General features: G+C 43.9%; 2 protein-coding genes across 9 annotated transcripts in view; both read left to right on the forward strand.

Moving 5' to 3' along the window:
• LOC129821937 (CAP-Gly domain-containing linker protein 3-like) overlaps window positions 1-18,744 on the forward strand; it is a 462,950-nt gene that overhangs the window by 79,226 nt on the left and 364,980 nt on the right. The gene's annotated exons all lie outside the window — the stretch shown is intronic.
• The window catches only part of LOC129821934 (roundabout homolog 2-like), a 115,732-nt gene that overhangs the window by 54,885 nt on the left and 42,103 nt on the right, over window positions 1-18,744 (forward strand). For all 7 annotated transcript variants that reach the window (XM_055879686.1, XM_055879688.1, XM_055879691.1 and 4 more), the window contains 2 exons: window positions 11,172-11,299; window positions 12,393-12,665. In XM_055879686.1, the coding sequence (XP_055735661.1) occupies window positions 11,172-11,299; window positions 12,393-12,665 (401 nt within the window). The remainder of the gene's footprint in view (window positions 1-11,171; window positions 11,300-12,392; window positions 12,666-18,744) is intronic.

Consider the following 18,744-nt stretch of genomic DNA (forward strand, 5'->3'; position numbering starts at 1 on the left):
AATGCTCCCACACAAAGTTGTCGGGATATGTTGAGATGCGCACAGGAACCTTCTTTGCTGAGCTAGCAGTGGTGGGAAGTTTACGCGCGTCATACCACGATCGGGAGGCACTCTGTGCATTAGTGAAGTCCTCCAAGCTGGCTCATTTATACTCCTCCAGCTTAACATAAATGTCATAAAATGACAAGCAGTTCTTACACTGCATGGTTCATGCCGTGTTCACCATGAGGCTGATGTAGCTGTGCGACTGCTGCTGGAACTTGATGACTGTTTGGCTTAGCTTTGATGTACTTGTGTAGAAAGCTCCCTACTCGAACCTTGGCCCCTTCCAAACTCTTCTTAAGTGCATTGTGGGAGTGGTACGCAGGATTTGGATGTAGAGATGGAGATGTGGCCGGGGTGCTGTCAGAGAACTCTTCACTTTGTTTGTGACGTTTGAAACAGATCTCGCTAAACCTGTTTGGAGATAAATTCCGCCGGCAATGTTAATCTGTACAGAACACCCCTGTCATCCTCCATACACAGCATTCTGCACCGCCAACAAAACACTACTGTTATAATAGTCAATTACAGTACAGAACACCTGTCATTCTCCATACACAGCATTCTGCACCGCCAACAAAACACTACTGTTATAATAGTCAATTACAGTACAGAACACCTGTCATCCTCCATACACAGCATTCTGCACCGCCAACAAAACACTACTGTTATAATAGTCAATTACAGTACAGAACACCTGTCATCCTCCATACACAGCATTCTGCCCAGCCAACAAAACACTACTGTTATAATAGTCAATTACAGTACAGAACACCTGTCATCCTCCATACACAGCATTCTGCACCGCCAACAAAACACTGCTGTTATAATAGTCAATTACAGTACAGAACACTAGTTTACATGGTATTCACAGTTTACTATTTTACACAGTTCCCTTTTAACTAGTAGGTTTAGGTTGTGTTGGTAATTTCCTATTTGATTGTAAAACTCACCATGATTCTGTACCTACCTCATTGCCATTCGAGATTAGGCTGATGTACTACACAATGAGCCGTTGAAACCAAGAATCGCGTGGGCATTCTGTACTAGTTAACGTTATCAGTTCTGGTCCGTGATATGGTATCATCACAATTAGCCAGCTAGCTAAGTAACTAGCTAACATCAAACATATCAGTCATAGAAAGTGCAAGTTATGATAAAGAAATGCCAGCGAGCTCGCTACCTTCCATAGTATTACAGCTTAATGACGACAAGACTTCCTCTGCCTTGGAACACAAGAACACCCTGCAGTCTCCACCGTGCTGACTGAAGATACAAGAATCCAGGCAGAATGATGGTGTGTTTTGCTTTGACTGAGCTGGACATCTGCTTTGAGGGACACCAGGTTGTCATCCTCAAGACAGTGAATAAGCAAGCGTCTAACTTTGCCGCTGTGGAGGTATTCATATTCATCTGTACTTTTGTATCTCCTCATCTCTGACCCATCCACACTGTGAGCGCTGCGTTAATCAAATCCGGTATCAGGATGAATAAAAAGCAAGGTCTGCTATCTTTCTTTAATTATGTTTAATTAACGCAAACAATAAATGGCAAATGCAATTTTTGCATATATGGGTTCGCTGTATCACCGTGCAGGGTTAAACAGAGAAATGTGGAATGTGCTCAAACAACAGTTTTTATACTATGACAGCTTTAGTTCCAACCCGTCCGTTGGCCTATACCTATAGAGGCTGAGCGCGGTTTAAACTTTGCCCAGCCTATGCTGGCACTCGGACTTGTCCAAGTCCCTTGGTGCTCTCCTCTGTCCGCATCTGGTTGTTGGGGAGATTAGATCCGTCTTGTGTCTCCCCGTCGATTCTACACTCAAACAGTTCCTAATATGGTATTGTCCAGTGTCCTACCCTCCCTGGTTGGCCTAGAGATATGCACCCCTCCCCTCAGATTGACCACAGCTTTTATGGCCTGTCACTCTATGTTGGTCAGTCTTTACACACATACATCTGCATTGTTTGTGTGTGTGTGTAACAAAACAATATTCATCTACAAACAATATGGTAGCGGGCTATAGTGCATAAACATAAATCCTAACAACACTGAGAGACAATATGGTAGCGGGCTATAGTGCATAAACATAAATCCTAACAACACTGAGAGACAATATGGTAGCGGGCTATAGTGCATAAACATAAATCCTAACAACACTGAGAGACAATATGGTAGCGGGCTATAGTGCATAAACATAAATCCTAACAACACTGAGAGACAATATGGTAGCGGGCTATAGTGCATAAACATAAATCCTAACAACACTGAGAGACAATATGGTAGCGGGCTATAGTGCATAAACATAAATCCTAACAACACTGAGAGACAATATGGTAGCGGGCTATAGTGCATAAACATAAATCCTAACAACACTGAGAGACAATATGGTAGCGGGCTATAGTGCATAAACATAAATCCTAACAACACTGAGAGACAATATGGTAGCGGGCTATAGTGCATAAACATAAATCCTAACAACACCGAGAGACAATATGAAATAATTGACGATGTCTTCGTTGGTTTGTTTGTGACGTTTTGTGGCCATTTCTTATATCGTCCTCCCACTCTTGAATAATCTGTGGATGTGGCACAGACTTGCCATTTGACTGAAATATTTTTCTTGGTATGATCCCACAACATTTTGAGATAGCTAGCTAACGTGCGCAAAACGGAAAGAAGGCCACCAAGGAAGACCTCCATGAAACAGAACGCTCTGACATTGTTTTGTTTCCGGGTTATTAACCCTTGTGTGGTGTTCATGTTTTTGTTACTCACCCAATGATCGCAGGTCTGATGGACCCACAATATTATTGGGTTTTTAAAACAAAACAGCCATTACAATTTGCGTAAAAATACTTAATACTTACATGTTGACTTATATCAATTACAAGCAATATAGACGTATATGGTTAAAATTTGCCATTTACCTCTGCTAGATCACATTTATCATTAAAAGCACTATTCTTTTTTTTTTAATAAAACGTGATTTTTGTAATCAAAAATCTATTATAATCATGACATGGGTGGAATGAATCAAGTGTATCTTGAACAAATATAAATGAAATAAGGTTTTCATCACTTTTGATGTTTTTTGCTTTGAACTGAACAAATTGGAAGTACAAATTTACATACTGTTTTTAATGGAAATGATAAATGAGCCGCAACGAACAGAGTTTTACTGTGTGTTGCAAATGTATTTATTGCACTTGATGCATGTGTACTGTGTCTTCCTGTCCTTCTTGGGTCCACACACATTACATCGGTTCTTCTTGTTACTACCGGCTGCAATCTGAAATGATGAAAACACTTAGTTCAGGAATTGTACTAACATCTCACACACTCACATATATAGTTACAAGGTAGGAGAGTCAGACACACACACATGCAACAACATCACTCACACTCACTTCAGGTATTGGTGTTGTTGGTTCTGTGGGTCGGGCGGATGGGGCACCAACATCCTCTTCCTGAATCCTCCTCATGATGGCTGCAGAAGCTTGGGTCCTTGGGATATATTCCCTCCTCTGGATTTGAGGTCTTACCAATGCCTTGCCCAACTCCTCGAGAAAGAGCCGTTTCCTCCGGAGCTTTCCTCTGGTCCAATCTGGGTTCAACGCCATCCAGATGACAAACGCGTTGTACGCCGAGATGTCCAAGATGTTGAAGAATATCACAAGTGGCCAGCGTAGGATTCTTCTTTTGCAGCTGTAGCCAGTCAACAGCTTGTCTTAATCATCACAGGCAGCCCAGATCTTGATTCCATATTTGGTGGGTTTAGACTGTATGTACTGCCTGAAGGGGCAGTTCAAAAGAAGACTTTATGTCCTGCACATGAGTAGCCGCCATCCGCGTCGGCCCTGGTTGCATTCTTATCACATTGGCAGCCATGCGGCGTGGCTCATTCCTTGGGCAAGAAAACCATTCAATTTCAAAATGTTTGGACATCTATATTTCTCCTCCTGCAGGCTGCTGATGAGCTGGTTGCTAACGGTCTGGTCCTGGGGCTGGCTGCTGGCGGGCTGGTCCTGGGGCTGATTGAGGGTCAATATTATCCTCTTCTTCCAACTCAATGTCAGACTCCGAATTGACAGAGACATGACCCTCATCTTCCAAAGTGGAAGACGCTCCTTCAACACTCCTTCAACACAGCTTCTCTCTCTTATTTTTAAGTCCCTCTGAGCAGAGATTATTTTTGTGGTGTTCGGGTCCACTGTAATATAAATGTGTAGGGGGGTGCATAGTGGGCACTCAATGAAAATGTGTTATTTCACATGTTCTTCACAGAAAATGAGCCAAGGCCAATGAGTCTCAGGTTGTAAAAAATAATGCTTGTTTGTTTTAGTAAACATAGAAAATTGGTCCCACAGACCCGAACACCCCACAAGGGTTAAATAAGGTGAATATGATTAGACTATAACATTAGGCTATCTCAATGGTATTATTATCAACAACCTGCATCTAAAGCTGTGCTAACCTCTATCCTAGGCTTTACACATCTTCACTATAGTGCCCTTGGCTCATCTTCATAAAATATGCATTATGTCTTCACTGCACTGAGCAAGCCTGCTCTAACGCTGATAGATGACTGATGGATCTATAGATCACTGAGAGGCCCTACCTGCGTGTTTACGTCGCACACAGACCTGTGTGCAAACATACATTCCTAACACATCTCCGTTCACGCATCAATAGACAGACTCATAAATCTCCTCAACAGAATTAGCAGAAACAATTTAAGCAGAGAGTGCTTTTATTTTATCATTTATCTTCCCCTGCCGGCAACCCAGAAGCCCCCTGGAGTGATAAATTTGCCTGTCACTTTGCCAAGGCGACTGGGATCCGAGCACATGTAATAATGTACAAATAATTACCCAGGGGAGAGGTGTGGCGGTACCCCTGCTGCACCCCACACAGCCTGCTCGCTCTGTGTGTGTGTGTGTGTGTGTGTGTCTGTGTGTGTGTGTGTGTGTGTGTGTGTGTGTGTGTGTGTGTGTGTGTGTGTGTGTGTGTGTGTGTGTGTGTGTGTGTGTGTGTGTGTGTGTGTGTGTGTGTGTGTGTGTGTGTGTGTGTGTGTGTGTGTGAGAGAGAGAGGGGTTACAGAGAGTGGGGCCCATCTCAATGACACCAGTTACTGAGCCTTTGTAGGGATTCAGGAGGCTCCCCAGTGAAGCCAGCGCTTCTGTCTGTCTACTGCTCTATCACACCTGAGTAAATAGGTAAATCCACACAGAGCTCACACACTCCATCTGTGATTCTAAACTAGTTCAGAGTCTGTTTGTCTGAGTGTGTTTTTCCAGTATTTAGTCTACTTTGTGTATCTGTATGTGAGTTCGTTTTTCTGTTTGTGTGTATATTGTCTGTGTGTTTATGTGTGTGCCTGTGTGTATGTGTGTATAGTGTGTATAGTGTGTCGATGTGCATGCTGCTCATATTTCTGCGAGAGCCGCCAGCAAGCACTCAAAGAATTAACCACGCCACTTGCCATGTCTTTTCTCATCTATTTTTTGCTGTAGTGTTTTTCCTTCAATTTTCCACATAAGTGGTTCTGATTCTCACCCCGGCGGATGGGATTGGAGGGGTCTGTATCTGTGGCACTATATTTGCTATAGCTTAAGTCAGTGGGGGAGACATTTCTACACAGCACAAGAGTGGTAGGACATAGTGGGGGAGACATTTCTACACAGCACCAGAGTGGTAGGACATAGTGGGGGAGACATTTCTACACAGCACCAGAGTGGTAGGACATAGTGGGGGAGACATTTCTACACAGCACCAGAGTGGTAGGACATAGTGGGGGAGACATTTCTACACAGCACCAGAGTGGTAGGACATAGTGGGGGAGACATTTCTACACAGCACCAGAGTGGTAGGACATAGTGGGGGAGACATTTCTACACAGCACCAGAGTGGTAGGACATAGTGGGGGAGACATTTCTACACAGCACCAGAGTGGTAGGATGCACTAAGTCGGGAGCTAGCTCTGCTTCTACAGTAGCAGAAAGCCTTGATCCTGGTCACATCAAAGCCCTAATCCTGGTCAGTGTGGTCACATCAAAGTCCTGATCCTGGTCACTGTGGTCACATCAAAGCCCTGATCCTGGTCACTGTGGTCACATCAAAGCCCTAATCCCGGTCACTGTGGTCACATCAAAGCCCTGGTCACTGTGGTCACATCAAAGCCCTAATCCTGGTCACTGTGGTCACATCAAAGCCCTGGTCACTGTGGTCACATCAAAGTCCTGATCCTGGTCACTGTGGTCACATCAAAGTCCTGATCCTGGTCACTGTGGTCACATCAAAGCCCTAATCCTGTCTACTGTGGTCACATCAAAGTCCTGATCCTGGTCACTGTGGTCACATCAAAGTCCTGATCCTGGTCACTGTGGTCACATCAAAGCCCTAATCCTGGTTACTGTGGTCACATCAAAGTCCTAATCCTGGTCACTGTGGTCACATCAAAGTCCTGATCCTGGTCACATCAAAGCCCTAATCCTGGTCACTGTGGTCACATCAAAGCCCTGATCCTGGTCACTGTGGTCACATCAAAGCCCTGATCCTGGTCACTGTGGTCACATCAAAGCCCTAATCCTGGTCACTGTGGTCACATCAAAACCCTAATCCTGGTCACTGTGGTCACATCAAAGCCCTGATCCTGGTCACTGTTGTCACATCAAAGCCCTAATCCTGGTCACTGTGGTCACATCAAAGCCCTAATCCTGGTTACTGTGGTCACATCAAAGTCCTGATCCTGGTCACTGTGGTCACATCAAAGCCCTAATCCTGGTCACTGTGGTCACATCAAAACCCTAATCCTGGTCACTGTGGCCACATCAAAGCCCAGATGCTGCAGCTTCCCCATCTGCCCCTTCAGAGTGAGAGTGACCCTCCCAGTGTCACAGGGAAATGTGTTCATGTGTTACCTGGGATGTTTATTGCATTAATTAGACAATAGTAAATGGACGTCTGTTCCCAGCTCCTCATTGGCTGCTGCCAAATTGTCCTGACTGAACAAATCACTTAATCGATCACAGAATAAATGATTAATGGAATATGAATAGGCTGCAGATTGGTAGACCTGGATGGCTTGACTTTGGTTGCTCATGTGAAAATGATAAAAGGTGATAAGGACCCATTCCTTCTCACTCTGTCACTAGAGAGATGGTAATTAGGAGCTAGTAATAACTGTCTCAGCCCTGATCAATATTTTAGCCAGAGCAGATTCTGATCTATAGAGAGTGGACTAAGCACTGCCGCCAACGGGTTCTGCCAACACTGTTGCTATGGAGATTCCTTTACATCACGGGACTCAGGAGCTAAGTGACAGAATCCTCTATGAACGGACATCTCAAATGGAAATACATGTTTCAACATGCCTTAAGTGTAATTTCATGTGCATGCTTTTAGTGGGGTAGTATTGAGCAGTAGGCATGCGGAGCGTGAACACGTCTTATTTATGTAGTTGCATTGGGATTAATATCTCTGGTCTGGCTTGTTTATGGCTCGTCGCGCGTCAGGCATCCTGGGTGGTTACTCAGGTTTGCTACCTTTCACAACAAACAGCCAAAAATTCTGACAGGAAAATAGCACAAATTCAAATCATTTCTTGGCCAAGGCTACAATAAATCCCCGAACTCAACTAGGATTAAAAGTAACTTGTCAAGGATCCAGAAGACGTATGACCGTTCCCCCCTACAGTCACAACAGCCATATACCAAATACTCCCAATAGAACCCACATACCAAATACTCCCAATAGAACCCATATACCAAATACTCCCAATAGAACCCACATACCAAATACTCCCAATAGAACCCATATACCAAATACTCCCAATAGAACCCACATACCAAATACTCCCAATAGAACCCATATACCAAATACTCCCAATAGAACCCACATACCAAATACTCCCAATAGAACCCACATACCAAATACTCTCAATAGAACCCATATACCAAATACTCCCAATAGAACCCACATACCAAATACTCCCAATAGAACCCATATACCAAATACTCCCAATAGAACCCACATACCAAATACTCTCAATAGAACCCATATACCAAATACTCCCAATAGAACCCACATGCCAAATACTCCCAATAGAACCCACATACCAAATACTCCCAATAGAACCCATATACCAAATACTCCCAATAGAACCCACATACCAAATACTCCCAATAGAACCCACATACCAAATACTCCCAATAGAACCCACATACCAAATACTCCCAATAGAACCCACATACCAAATACTCCCAATAGAACCCACATACCAAATACTCCCAATAGAACCCACATACCAAATACTCCCAATAGAACCCACATACCAAATACTCCCAATAGAACCCACATACCAAATACTCCCAATAGAACCCACATACCAAATACTCCCAATAGAACCCATACAACCAAAACTCCCAATAGAACCCACATACCAAATACTCCCAATAGAACCCATATACCAAATACTCCCAATAGAACCCACATACCAAATACTCCCAATAGAACCCATATACCAAATACTCCCAATATAAGTCATTTTTATTCTAATTATCGAGGCAGCCATCTCCAGTGTCAACACCTTGTCTTCCAAATGGTCTTACTGGTCTCTCTGCACTGTGCTGCATGGTGGGGGGTTATTAGGGGTGTGTAGGGCTGTAGGTCTGGTGCTGAGACAGTAGTATAGTATTTTTCTATATACAAGGTATTCCGTGGTGCAGTGTAGGTGCAGTCGACAAGAGAGAACACAGCCCTCCCTCTCCATTTCTCTATTTCTTTGTCAAATGCCAGGAAGCTGTAGGCTGACAGATGTTGAGAGTGAGGGAGGAAAGGAGGGGTGAAAGCAGGAGGTATATGGGGGGGGAAATAAAATAAAATGGGGTTTAGAAAGAGATGGGTTGGGGGGAGAGAAAGAAAGGGGCGGAGTGGGGGAATGTACCAGTGAGAAACAGAAGGGGAGGTGGTAGGGGCTGAGATGTATTACCCTATAAAAAGTGTCTGATGCACAGCCATCAATTTGAATGACTCCTTCGCCCCCGAGGGCCTGTTTTGGCATTCAGGAACCACGGCGAGGGCTCTTAGCTTGTCAGGGCCTCCCGCCTCCCTCCTGTCTCTGCAGCGCTGCAGTTCATTTGGTGTCCCCCTCCATGGAACAGCTCTTCTCATTAGAACCTGTGGCTCTGTGGCTGAGGGAGAGACTGACTGCCGAGCGCCCATTACCTGGCCATGTCCTGGGGCTCTCCCCTCCCCCTCCTCTCCCCAGGGCCAGCACATCACGTTACCTCACTGAAGCAGAGACAAAAGTCCGGTTAGGCAGGAGGCACACCGCGGCTTTAAAGGGTGCTAGGATGTAGCACTGAGCGTGTCTGAGACAGGGATAGAGACTGCAGGGCACTAGCAGTGGGGTGTTATTGTGCCATTTTCCCTCTAGCAGAATCCATCCGGTTGATCACATGATACTGCCTGTTTGACAGACCGCGGCAGCCAGCTACTTCTCAGGGATAAGAGAAGAAAGGCTTGCTGCTGCTGTGGAGACCTTGAACAGAACGATGAACAGCTCAGTTCAACCTCTCATTCCACTCTGCCAGATGCTTCTGTAGACAAACAGCACTGCTTTTACATCCTGTCTTTACCTTGGACATTGATACATTTCTAGACTACTATACACACAGTATGAAATATGAATCCATCTCTATGGTTCAGCCATTGGAAACTAGTGTGGTACCAACGAACTGACACACAAAGGCATTTTAGCTCCATCTCTCATCTCTCATCTACAGTAGCTCCGTCTGTGTTGCCCGTGGTAACGAGGCTGAGACGTGACTGTACAGGAAAGTGGCCCTAATGGCCTCCCAGCAGTCACCCGTGACAGGTTCAAGTCCTAATGGGACATTTTTATGGCCCCCACACTTGTGGGAGTGACTCCCAACACCTGTTAAATGGAGCCAGCCCCCAATCCATACATCCATCCATCCACAGGCTGCAGCAGCCCACAAGTTGACCTGGTAGAGGAGGGAAAAGGGAGAGGGTTCGGGGCTGGGACTGGAGGAGAGCTAATCAACTCAGGCCGGGGCAGTTTGGGCATCATCAGAAGGGGTTGATGGGATAGTACAGCAGAGAGCAATGGATGTTAATGAACAAGGTTATGTGTGAGTCTGTGTGGGGGAGGGAGAATGACGTGTGTCTATCCAGTACATGTATCTGTGTGTATAGTTTGTGTACAGTGTGTGTGTGTTAATGTGTGTGTGTATTAATGTGTTTGTGTGTGTATGTGTATTAATGCATGTGTGTGTATTAATGTGTGTGTATTAATGTGTATGTGTGTATTAATGTGTGTGTGTATTCATGTGTGTGTGTATTAATGCATGTGTGTGTGTAATAATGTGTGTGTGTGTGTATTAATGTGTGTGTATTAATGTGTGTGTGTGTGTATTAATGCATGTGTGTGTGTAATAATGTGTGTGTGTGTGTAATAATGTGTGTGTATTAATGTGTGTGTGTGTGTATTAATGTGTGTGTGTATTAATGTGTGTGTCTGTATTAATGCATGTGTGTGTATTAATGTGTGTGTGTGTGTGTGTGTGTGTGTGTGTGTGTGTGTGTGTGTGTGTGTGTGTGTGTGTGTGTATTAATATCTGTGAGTCAGAGTGAGACAAAAGACACAGCAGAGAAAGGAAAGATACAGAGCGGCGTTGCCTGAAGGGAATCCAACTTTAAGGAGAGAATCACATGCTGCCCATACATCCTGTCTTTGAATTATCTCATTAGTACTGGAGGCGCACCCCCCCCCCCCCCCCCCCCCCACACACACACACTAGCATTAGAACATATGTTGGAATGTATGTCTTCATATTGGCTCCCTGCTGATTCCCTGTCATGTTTTATTCATTATTTCTCAATCTAGTCAGGAAACATGAAATGCTTACATAATTCAAAAATACACGTAACATATTTGATAGAGTGTGAGGGTTGACTTTCGCTTACGAGAGCCTTGTTTATAAAACTAAACAGAGATTTATTCAAAGACGTACAGTATTCATAGAAAACTATAACCTATTACCATTCGTAACTACACTATGTATATTGTCCATATCTAACGACCCTGTGTTTCCTCCTAGCCGACCAGGCCTGCTGAATGCCGGTGACCCAGGCTACCCGTGGCTGGCTGACTCTTGGCCTGCAACCAGCCTGCCTGTCAACAGTGGCTCCGGTGGACCCAATGACCTTAGTAACTTTGGACGAGGAGGTGAGATATCAGGGCCTGTCCAACAGTATAGCCTCTATGGGCCTATATATGTATTAGACTGGGGGAGAGCAGAGAGAGAAAAGAGTGGAGAGAGCTGAGAGAAAGGAGAGAGAGAGAGATGAGAGGAGAGAGAAAGGAGAGAGATAGGTGAGCGAGAAGAGATGGAGAGATAGGAAAGACCCTGTTTTGACTAGGTGCCAGACTTCGTGAGAAGAGCCTTGCTATTGAGAAAGGCCGCCGTAGGCAGACCTGGCTCTCAAGAGAAGACAAACTATGTGCACACTGCCCAAAAAATGAGGTTGAAACTGAGCGGCACTTCCTAACCTCCTGCCAAATGTATGACCATATTGGAGACACATATTTCCATCAGATTACACAGATCCAGATAGAATTAGAAAACAAACCCAATTTTGATACACTCCCATACCTATACACTCCCATTTGTGACCCGTTGCCACAAGAAAAGGGCAACCAGTGAAGAACAAACACCATTGTAAATACAACAATGTTATTTATTTTCCCTTTTGTACTTTAACTATTTACACATAATATGACATTTGAAATGCCTTTATTATTTTGGAACTTTTGTGACAATTTTTATTGTTTATTTCGCTTTTGTTTTATCTACTTCACTTGCTTTGGCAATGTTAACATATGTTTCCCATGCCAATAAAACCCATGAATTGAGAGAGAGAGAGAGGGGGAGGGGCCCAGGGTTAGGAGTCAGTGGCTGGAATTAGAATGCATGAATAAGTGGGGATGGATTTTTCAATGAGATGAATATGTTTAACTGGATGTTAAGAGCTGAGCTGATGTCAAAGTGTTGAGCTGCTCAGGGTAATCCCTTCACACCCCGGGGACAGTTCCTGACTGAACCCAGGGTCACTCTGACCTGATGCATAGTTAGACACCTCTCCACTCCTGATCTGTAATGCAGCCTTGTTCATCAATGACTCTTAACGTCACTTTACCTTTCTACCTTTTATTAAAATACAATGCGATTATAGTTGATGTGAATACAGTATTTGTCATTGAAGCCCACACCACAGCCTTCTAAACTGACCCCTATTCTCTCTCCCTGTGTCTCCTCCAGACACCAGTAGTAATGGGGATAAGACCGGCACCATGCTGTCTGACGGAGCCATCTATAGCAGTATAGACTTCACCACCAAGGCTAACTACAACAGCCCCAGCCAGGGCTCCCAGGGAGCCACCCCCTATGCCACCACACAGATCCTCCACTCCAGTAGTATCCATGAGCTGGCTGTGGACCTCCCCGAGGCCCAGTGGAAGGCCTCCATCCAGGCCAAACAGGAGATGGCCAACCTGGGGTACTCCCTGCCCGACAAGAACTCCTGCAACAACAGTGAGTGAATAGTGTGTGTGTGTGTGTGTGTGTGTGTGTGTGTGTGTGTGTGTGTGTGTGTGTGTGTGTGTGTGTGTGTGTGTGTGTGTGTGTGTGTGTGTGTGTGTGTGTGTGTGTGTGTGTGTGTGTGTGTGTGTGTGCGTGTGTGCGTGTGTGTTGGAAGGAGGAAGGGTGTGCGTGTGTCTGTGTGTGTGTGTGTCACACAGAGGCTGAGACTTCTCATATTTCCCTGCCATGCTAAATACCCTCAGCTCAACACTGCCCTATGATACATGGCCATACACACAGACACAGTGTGTTATATTAACCCTAACCATCATGGCCACACTCCTCCTACTGTGAGTGTATGACCCCAGGACAAATCACTGCTGAGTGACAGATCAGCACGGAATGTTTCATATGATACCCCAGTTCACCCCTGTTGTAAAAGGTCTGGGTGTAACTGGTGCAGAGGAGTCAGGCGCAGGACAGCAGAGATGAGTAATAAAAGTAACTTTACTCAAAATTACCAAATACATGTAGTAATACCACGCCCACACAATAGGACCGAAACACATAAAACCAAAACCATGGGGAAAACAGAGGGTTAAATAATTAACATGTAATTGGGGAATTGAAACCAGGTGTGTAAAACAAAGACAAAACAAATGGAAAATGAAAAGTCGATCGGTGATGGCTAGAAGGCCGGTGACGTCGACCGCCGCCCGAACAAGGAGAGGGACCGACTTCGGCCGGAAGTCGTGACAACTGTTTACAAGCCATAGGTTTACTGTGACCTGACAGCAGTTTGTACTCTAATACTCACTATTTCTATACTTCACTCTTTCCAGTCTTGGTCACTTTCCAAGGTTAAATAAACACCAGATAAAGGGCTAGGGAGCTAGAATAATGCACCAGTTTCCTCCAGCCTTGGATTAAGTTACTTCCCTCTCTCTGTTCTAACTAATTACTTATCCTCTTTAGCACAACTAATATTTAAGAAAATAATCCAACTCAATTATAATGGATTTGATAGAAGACTTTTCTAAAAGCCTTGTGGAGTTTCCTATTTCATGACTAATGAGTATGCTGGTGCTGTTTATACATATTCATGTTCTCATTCTCTAGAGGTTTAAAGTAGATTCATTATATCATTTTTTACAATGTGCCCATAATGTAATAACTATTAGAAACTGAATTCCCAATCCTTTTCTCTGTCTTGCATTATTTTAAAAAGTAAAATGTGATTATATTTGTAGAAAATGCTACAATAAATGACTTGCTCCTGCTACAAGTGGATTTCTCTCCCATCTCATAAAGGAATAATCAATTTGCCTTCTTCCAATATAAAACATGTTCTCGTATTTAAAAAAAGTTATGCATCACAAACAAAGGCTAAATGTTTCACTGAGTGAATCTGACCATGGGTGGGTGGGTGGGTGAGGGAGGTGAGGGAGAAAGAGAGAGAGAATGTCAAGATGGATGGATGGAAGAGGTGTGTGTGATTAAGATATGTCCAGATAGAAGAGTGTGTGTGATTGAGATGTGTCCAGATAGATAGAAGAGGTGTGTGTGATTGAGATGTGTCCAGATAGATAGAAGAGGTGTGGGTGATTGAGATGTGTCCAGATAGATAGAAGAGAGGTGGGTGATTGAGATGTGTCCAGATAGATAGAAGAGAGGTGGGTGATTGAGATGTGTCCAGATAGATAGAAGAGTGTGTGTGATTGAGATGTGTCCAGATGGATAGAAGAGGTGTGGGTGATTGAGATATGTCCAGATAGATAGAAGAGGTGTGGGTGATTGAGATGTGTCCAGATAGATAGAAGAGGTGTGGGTGATTGAGATGTGTCCAGATAGATAGAAGAGAGGTGGGTGATTGAGATGTGTCCAGATAGATAGAAGAGAGGTGGGTGATTGAGATGTGTCCAGATAGATAGAAGAATGTGTGTGATTGAGATGTGTCCAGATAGATAGAAGAGGTGTGGGTGATTGAGTTGTGTCCAGATAGATAGAAGAGGTGTGGGTGATTGAGATGTGTCCAGATAGATAGAAGAGAGGTGGGTGATTGAGATGTGTCCAGATAGATAGAAGAGTGTGTGTGATTGAGATGTGTCCAGATAGATAGAAGAGGTGTGGGTGATTGAGTTGTGTGCAGATAGATAGAAGAGGTGTGGGTGATTGAGAAATGTCCAGATGGATAGAAGAGGTGTGGTTGATTGGGATATGTCCAGATAGATAGAAGAGGTGTGGGTGATTGAAATGTGTTGAGATAGAAAGAAGACGTGTGGGTGATTGAGATATGTCCAGATAGATAGAAGAGGTGTGGGTGATTGAGATGTTTCCAGATAGATAGAAGAGGTGTGGGTGATTGAGATATGTCCAGATGGATAGAAGAGGTGTGGGTGATTGAGATGTGTCCAGATAGATAGAAGAGATGTGGGTGATTGAGATGTGTCCAGATAGATAGAAGAGGTGTGGGTGATTGAAATGTGTCCAGATAGATAGAAGAGGTGTGGGTGATTGAAATGTGTCCAGAGAGATAGAAGAGGTGTGGGTGATTGAGATGTGTCCAGATAGATAGAAGATGTGTGGGTGATTGAGATGTTTCCAGATAGATAGAAGATGTGTGGGTGATTGAGATGTTTCCAGATAGATAGAAGAGGTGTGGGTGATTGAGATGTGTCCAGATAGATAGAAGAAAGGTGGGTGATTGAGATGTGTTCAGATAGATAGAAGAGAGGTGGGTGATTGAGATGTGTCCAGATGGATAGAAGAGAGGTGGGTGATTGAGATATGTCCAGATAGATAGAAGAGAGGTGGGTGATTGAGATGTTTCCAGATAGATAGAAGAGGTGTGGGTGATTGAGATGTTTCCAGATAGATAGAAGAGGTGTGGGTGATTGAGATATGCCCACATGGATAGAAGAGGTGTGGGTGATTGAGATGTGTCCAGATAGATAGAAGAGGTGTGGTTGATTGAGATGTGTTCAGATAGATAGAAGAGGTGTGGGTGATTGAAATGTGTCCAGATAGATAGAAGAGGTGTGGGTGATTGAGATGTGTCCAGAGAGACAGAAGAGAGGTGGGTGATTGAGATATGTCCAGATAGATAGAAGAGGTGTTGTTGATTGAGATGTGTCCAGATAGATAGAAGAGAGGTGGGTGATTGAGATATGTCCAGATGGATAGAAGAGGTGTGGGTGATTGAGATATGTCCAGATAGATAGAAGAGAGGTGGGTGATTGAGATATGTCCAGATGGATAGAAGAGGTGTGGTTGATTGAGATATGTCCAGATAGATAGAAGAGGTGTGGGTGATTGAAATGTGTTGAGATAGAAAGAAGATGTGTGGGTGATTGAGATATGTCCAGATAGATAGAAGAGGTGTGGGTGATTGAGATGTTTCCAGATAGATAGAAGAGGTGTGGGTGATTGAGATATGTCCAGATGGATAGAAGAGGTGTGGGTGATTGAGATGTGCCCAGATAGATAGAAGAGGTGTGGGTGATTGAGATGTGTTCAGATAGATAGAAGAGGTGTGTGTGATTGAAATGTGTTGAGATAGAAAGAAGAGTTGTGGGTGATTGAGATGTGTCCAGATAGATAGAAGAGGTGTTGTTGATTGAGATGTGTCCAGATAGATAGAAGAGAGGTGGGTGATTGAGATATGTCCAGATGGATAGAAGAGGTGTGGGTGATTGAGATATGTCCAGATAGATAGAAGAGAGGTGGGTGATTGAGATGTGTCCAGATAGATAGAATAGAGGTGTGGGTGATTGAGATGTGTCCAGATAGATAGAAGAGGTGTGGGTGATTGAGTTGTGTGCAGATAGATAGAAGAGGTGTGGGTGATTGAGAAATGTCCAGATGGATAGAAGAGGTGTGGTTGATTGGGATATGTCCAGATAGATAGAAGAGGTGTGGGTGATTGAAATGTGTTGAGATAGAAAGAAGACGTGTGGGTGATTGAGATATGTCCAGATAGATAGAAGAGGTGTGGGTGATTGAGATGTTTCCAGATAGATAGAAGAGGTGTGGGTGATTGAGATATGTCCAGATGGATAGAAGAGGTGTGGGTGATTGAGATGTGTCCAGATAGATAGAATAGGTGTGGGTGATTGAGATGTGTCCAGATAGATAGAAGAGGTGTGGGTGATTGAAATGTGTCCAGATAGATAGAAGAGGTGTGGGTGATTGAAATGTGTCCAGAGAGATAGAAGAGGTGTGGGTGATTGAGATGTGTCCAGATAGATAGAAGATGTGTGGGTGATTGAGATGTTTCCAGATAGATAGAAGATGTGTGGGTGATTGAGATGTTTCCAGATAGATAGAAGAGGTGTGGGTGATTGAGATGTGTCCAGATAGATAGAAGAAAGGTGGGTGATTGAGATGTGTTCAGATAGATAGAAGAGAGGTGGGTGATTGAGATGTGTCCAGATATATAAAACAGATTTGGGTGATTGAGATATGTCCAGATAAATAGAAGAGAGGTGGGTGATTGAGATATGTCCAGATAGATAGAAGAGGTGTTGTTGATTGAGATGTGTCCAGATAGATAGAAGAGAGGTGGGTGATTGAGATATATCCAGATGGATAGAAGATGTGTGGGTGATTGAGATATGTCCAGATAGATAGAAGAGAGGTGGGTGATTGAGATGTTTCCAGATAGATAGAAGAGGTGTGGGTGATTGAGATGTTTCCAGATAGATAGAAGAGGTGTGGGTGATTGAGATATGTCCACATGGATAGAAGAGGTGTGGGTGATTGAGATGTGTCCAGATAGATAGAAGAGGTGTGGTTGATTGAGATGTGTTCAGATAGATAGAAGAGGTGTGGGTGATTGAAATGTGTCCAGATAGATAGAAGAGGTGTGGGTGATTGAGATGTGTCCAGAGAGACAGAAGAGAGGTGGGTGATTGAGATATGTCCAGATAGATAGAAGAGGTGTTGTTGATTGAGATGTGTCCAGATAGATAGAAGAGAGGTGGGTGATTGAGATGTGTCCAGATGGATAGAAGAGGTGTGGGTGATTGAGATATGTCCAGATAGATAGAAGAGAGGTGGGTGATTGAGATATGTCCAGATGGATAGAAGAGGTGTGGTTGATTGAGATATGTCCAGATAGATAGAAGAGGTGTGGGTGATTGAAATGTGTTGAGATAGAAAGAAGATGTGTGGGTGATTGAGATATGTCCAGATAGATAGAAGAGGTGTGGGTGATTGAGATGTTTCCAGATAGATAGAAGAGGTGTGGGTGATTGAGATATGTCCAGATGGATAGAAGAGGTGTGGGTGATTGAGATGTGCCCAGATAGATAGAAGAGGTGTGGGTGATTGAGATGTGTTCAGATAGATAGAAGAGGTGTGTGTGATTGAAATGTGTTGAGATAGAAAGAAGAGTTGTGGGTGATTGAGATGTGTCCAGATAGATAGAAGAGGTGTTGTTGATTGAGATGTGTCCAGATAGATAGAAGAGAGGTGGGTGATTGAGATATGTCCAGATGGATAGAAGAGGTGTGGGTGATTGAGATATGTCCAGATAGATAGAAGAGAGGTGGGTGATTGAGATGTGTCCAGATAGATAGAATAGAGGTGTGGGTGATTGAGATATGTCCAGATAGATAGAAGAGGTGTGGGTGATTGAAATGTGTTGAGATAGATAGAAGAGGTGTGGGTGATTGAGATATGTCCAGATAGATAGAAGAGGTGTGGGTGATTGAGATGTTTCCAGATAGATAGAAGAGGTGTGGGTGATTGAGATATGTCCAGATGGATAGAAGAGGTGTGGGTGATTGAGATGTGTCCAGATAGATAGAAGAGGTGTGGGTGATTGAGATGTTTCCAGATAGATAGAAGATGTGTGGGTGATTGGGATGTTTCCAGATAGATAGAAGAGGTGTGGGTGATTGAGATATGTCCAGATGGATAGAAGAGGTGTGGGTGATTGAGATGTGTCCAGATAGATAGAAGAGAGGTGGGTGATTGAGATGTGTTCAGATAGATAGAAGAGAGGTGGGTGATTGAGATGTGTCCAGATATATAAAACAGAGGTGGGTGATTGAGATATGTCCAGATAAATAGAAGAGAGGTGGGTGAT

The sequence above is a fragment of the Salvelinus fontinalis genome, chromosome 24 (assembly GCF_029448725.1).
Source record: "Salvelinus fontinalis isolate EN_2023a chromosome 24, ASM2944872v1, whole genome shotgun sequence".
Lineage (NCBI taxonomy): Eukaryota > Metazoa > Chordata > Actinopteri > Salmoniformes > Salmonidae > Salvelinus > Salvelinus fontinalis.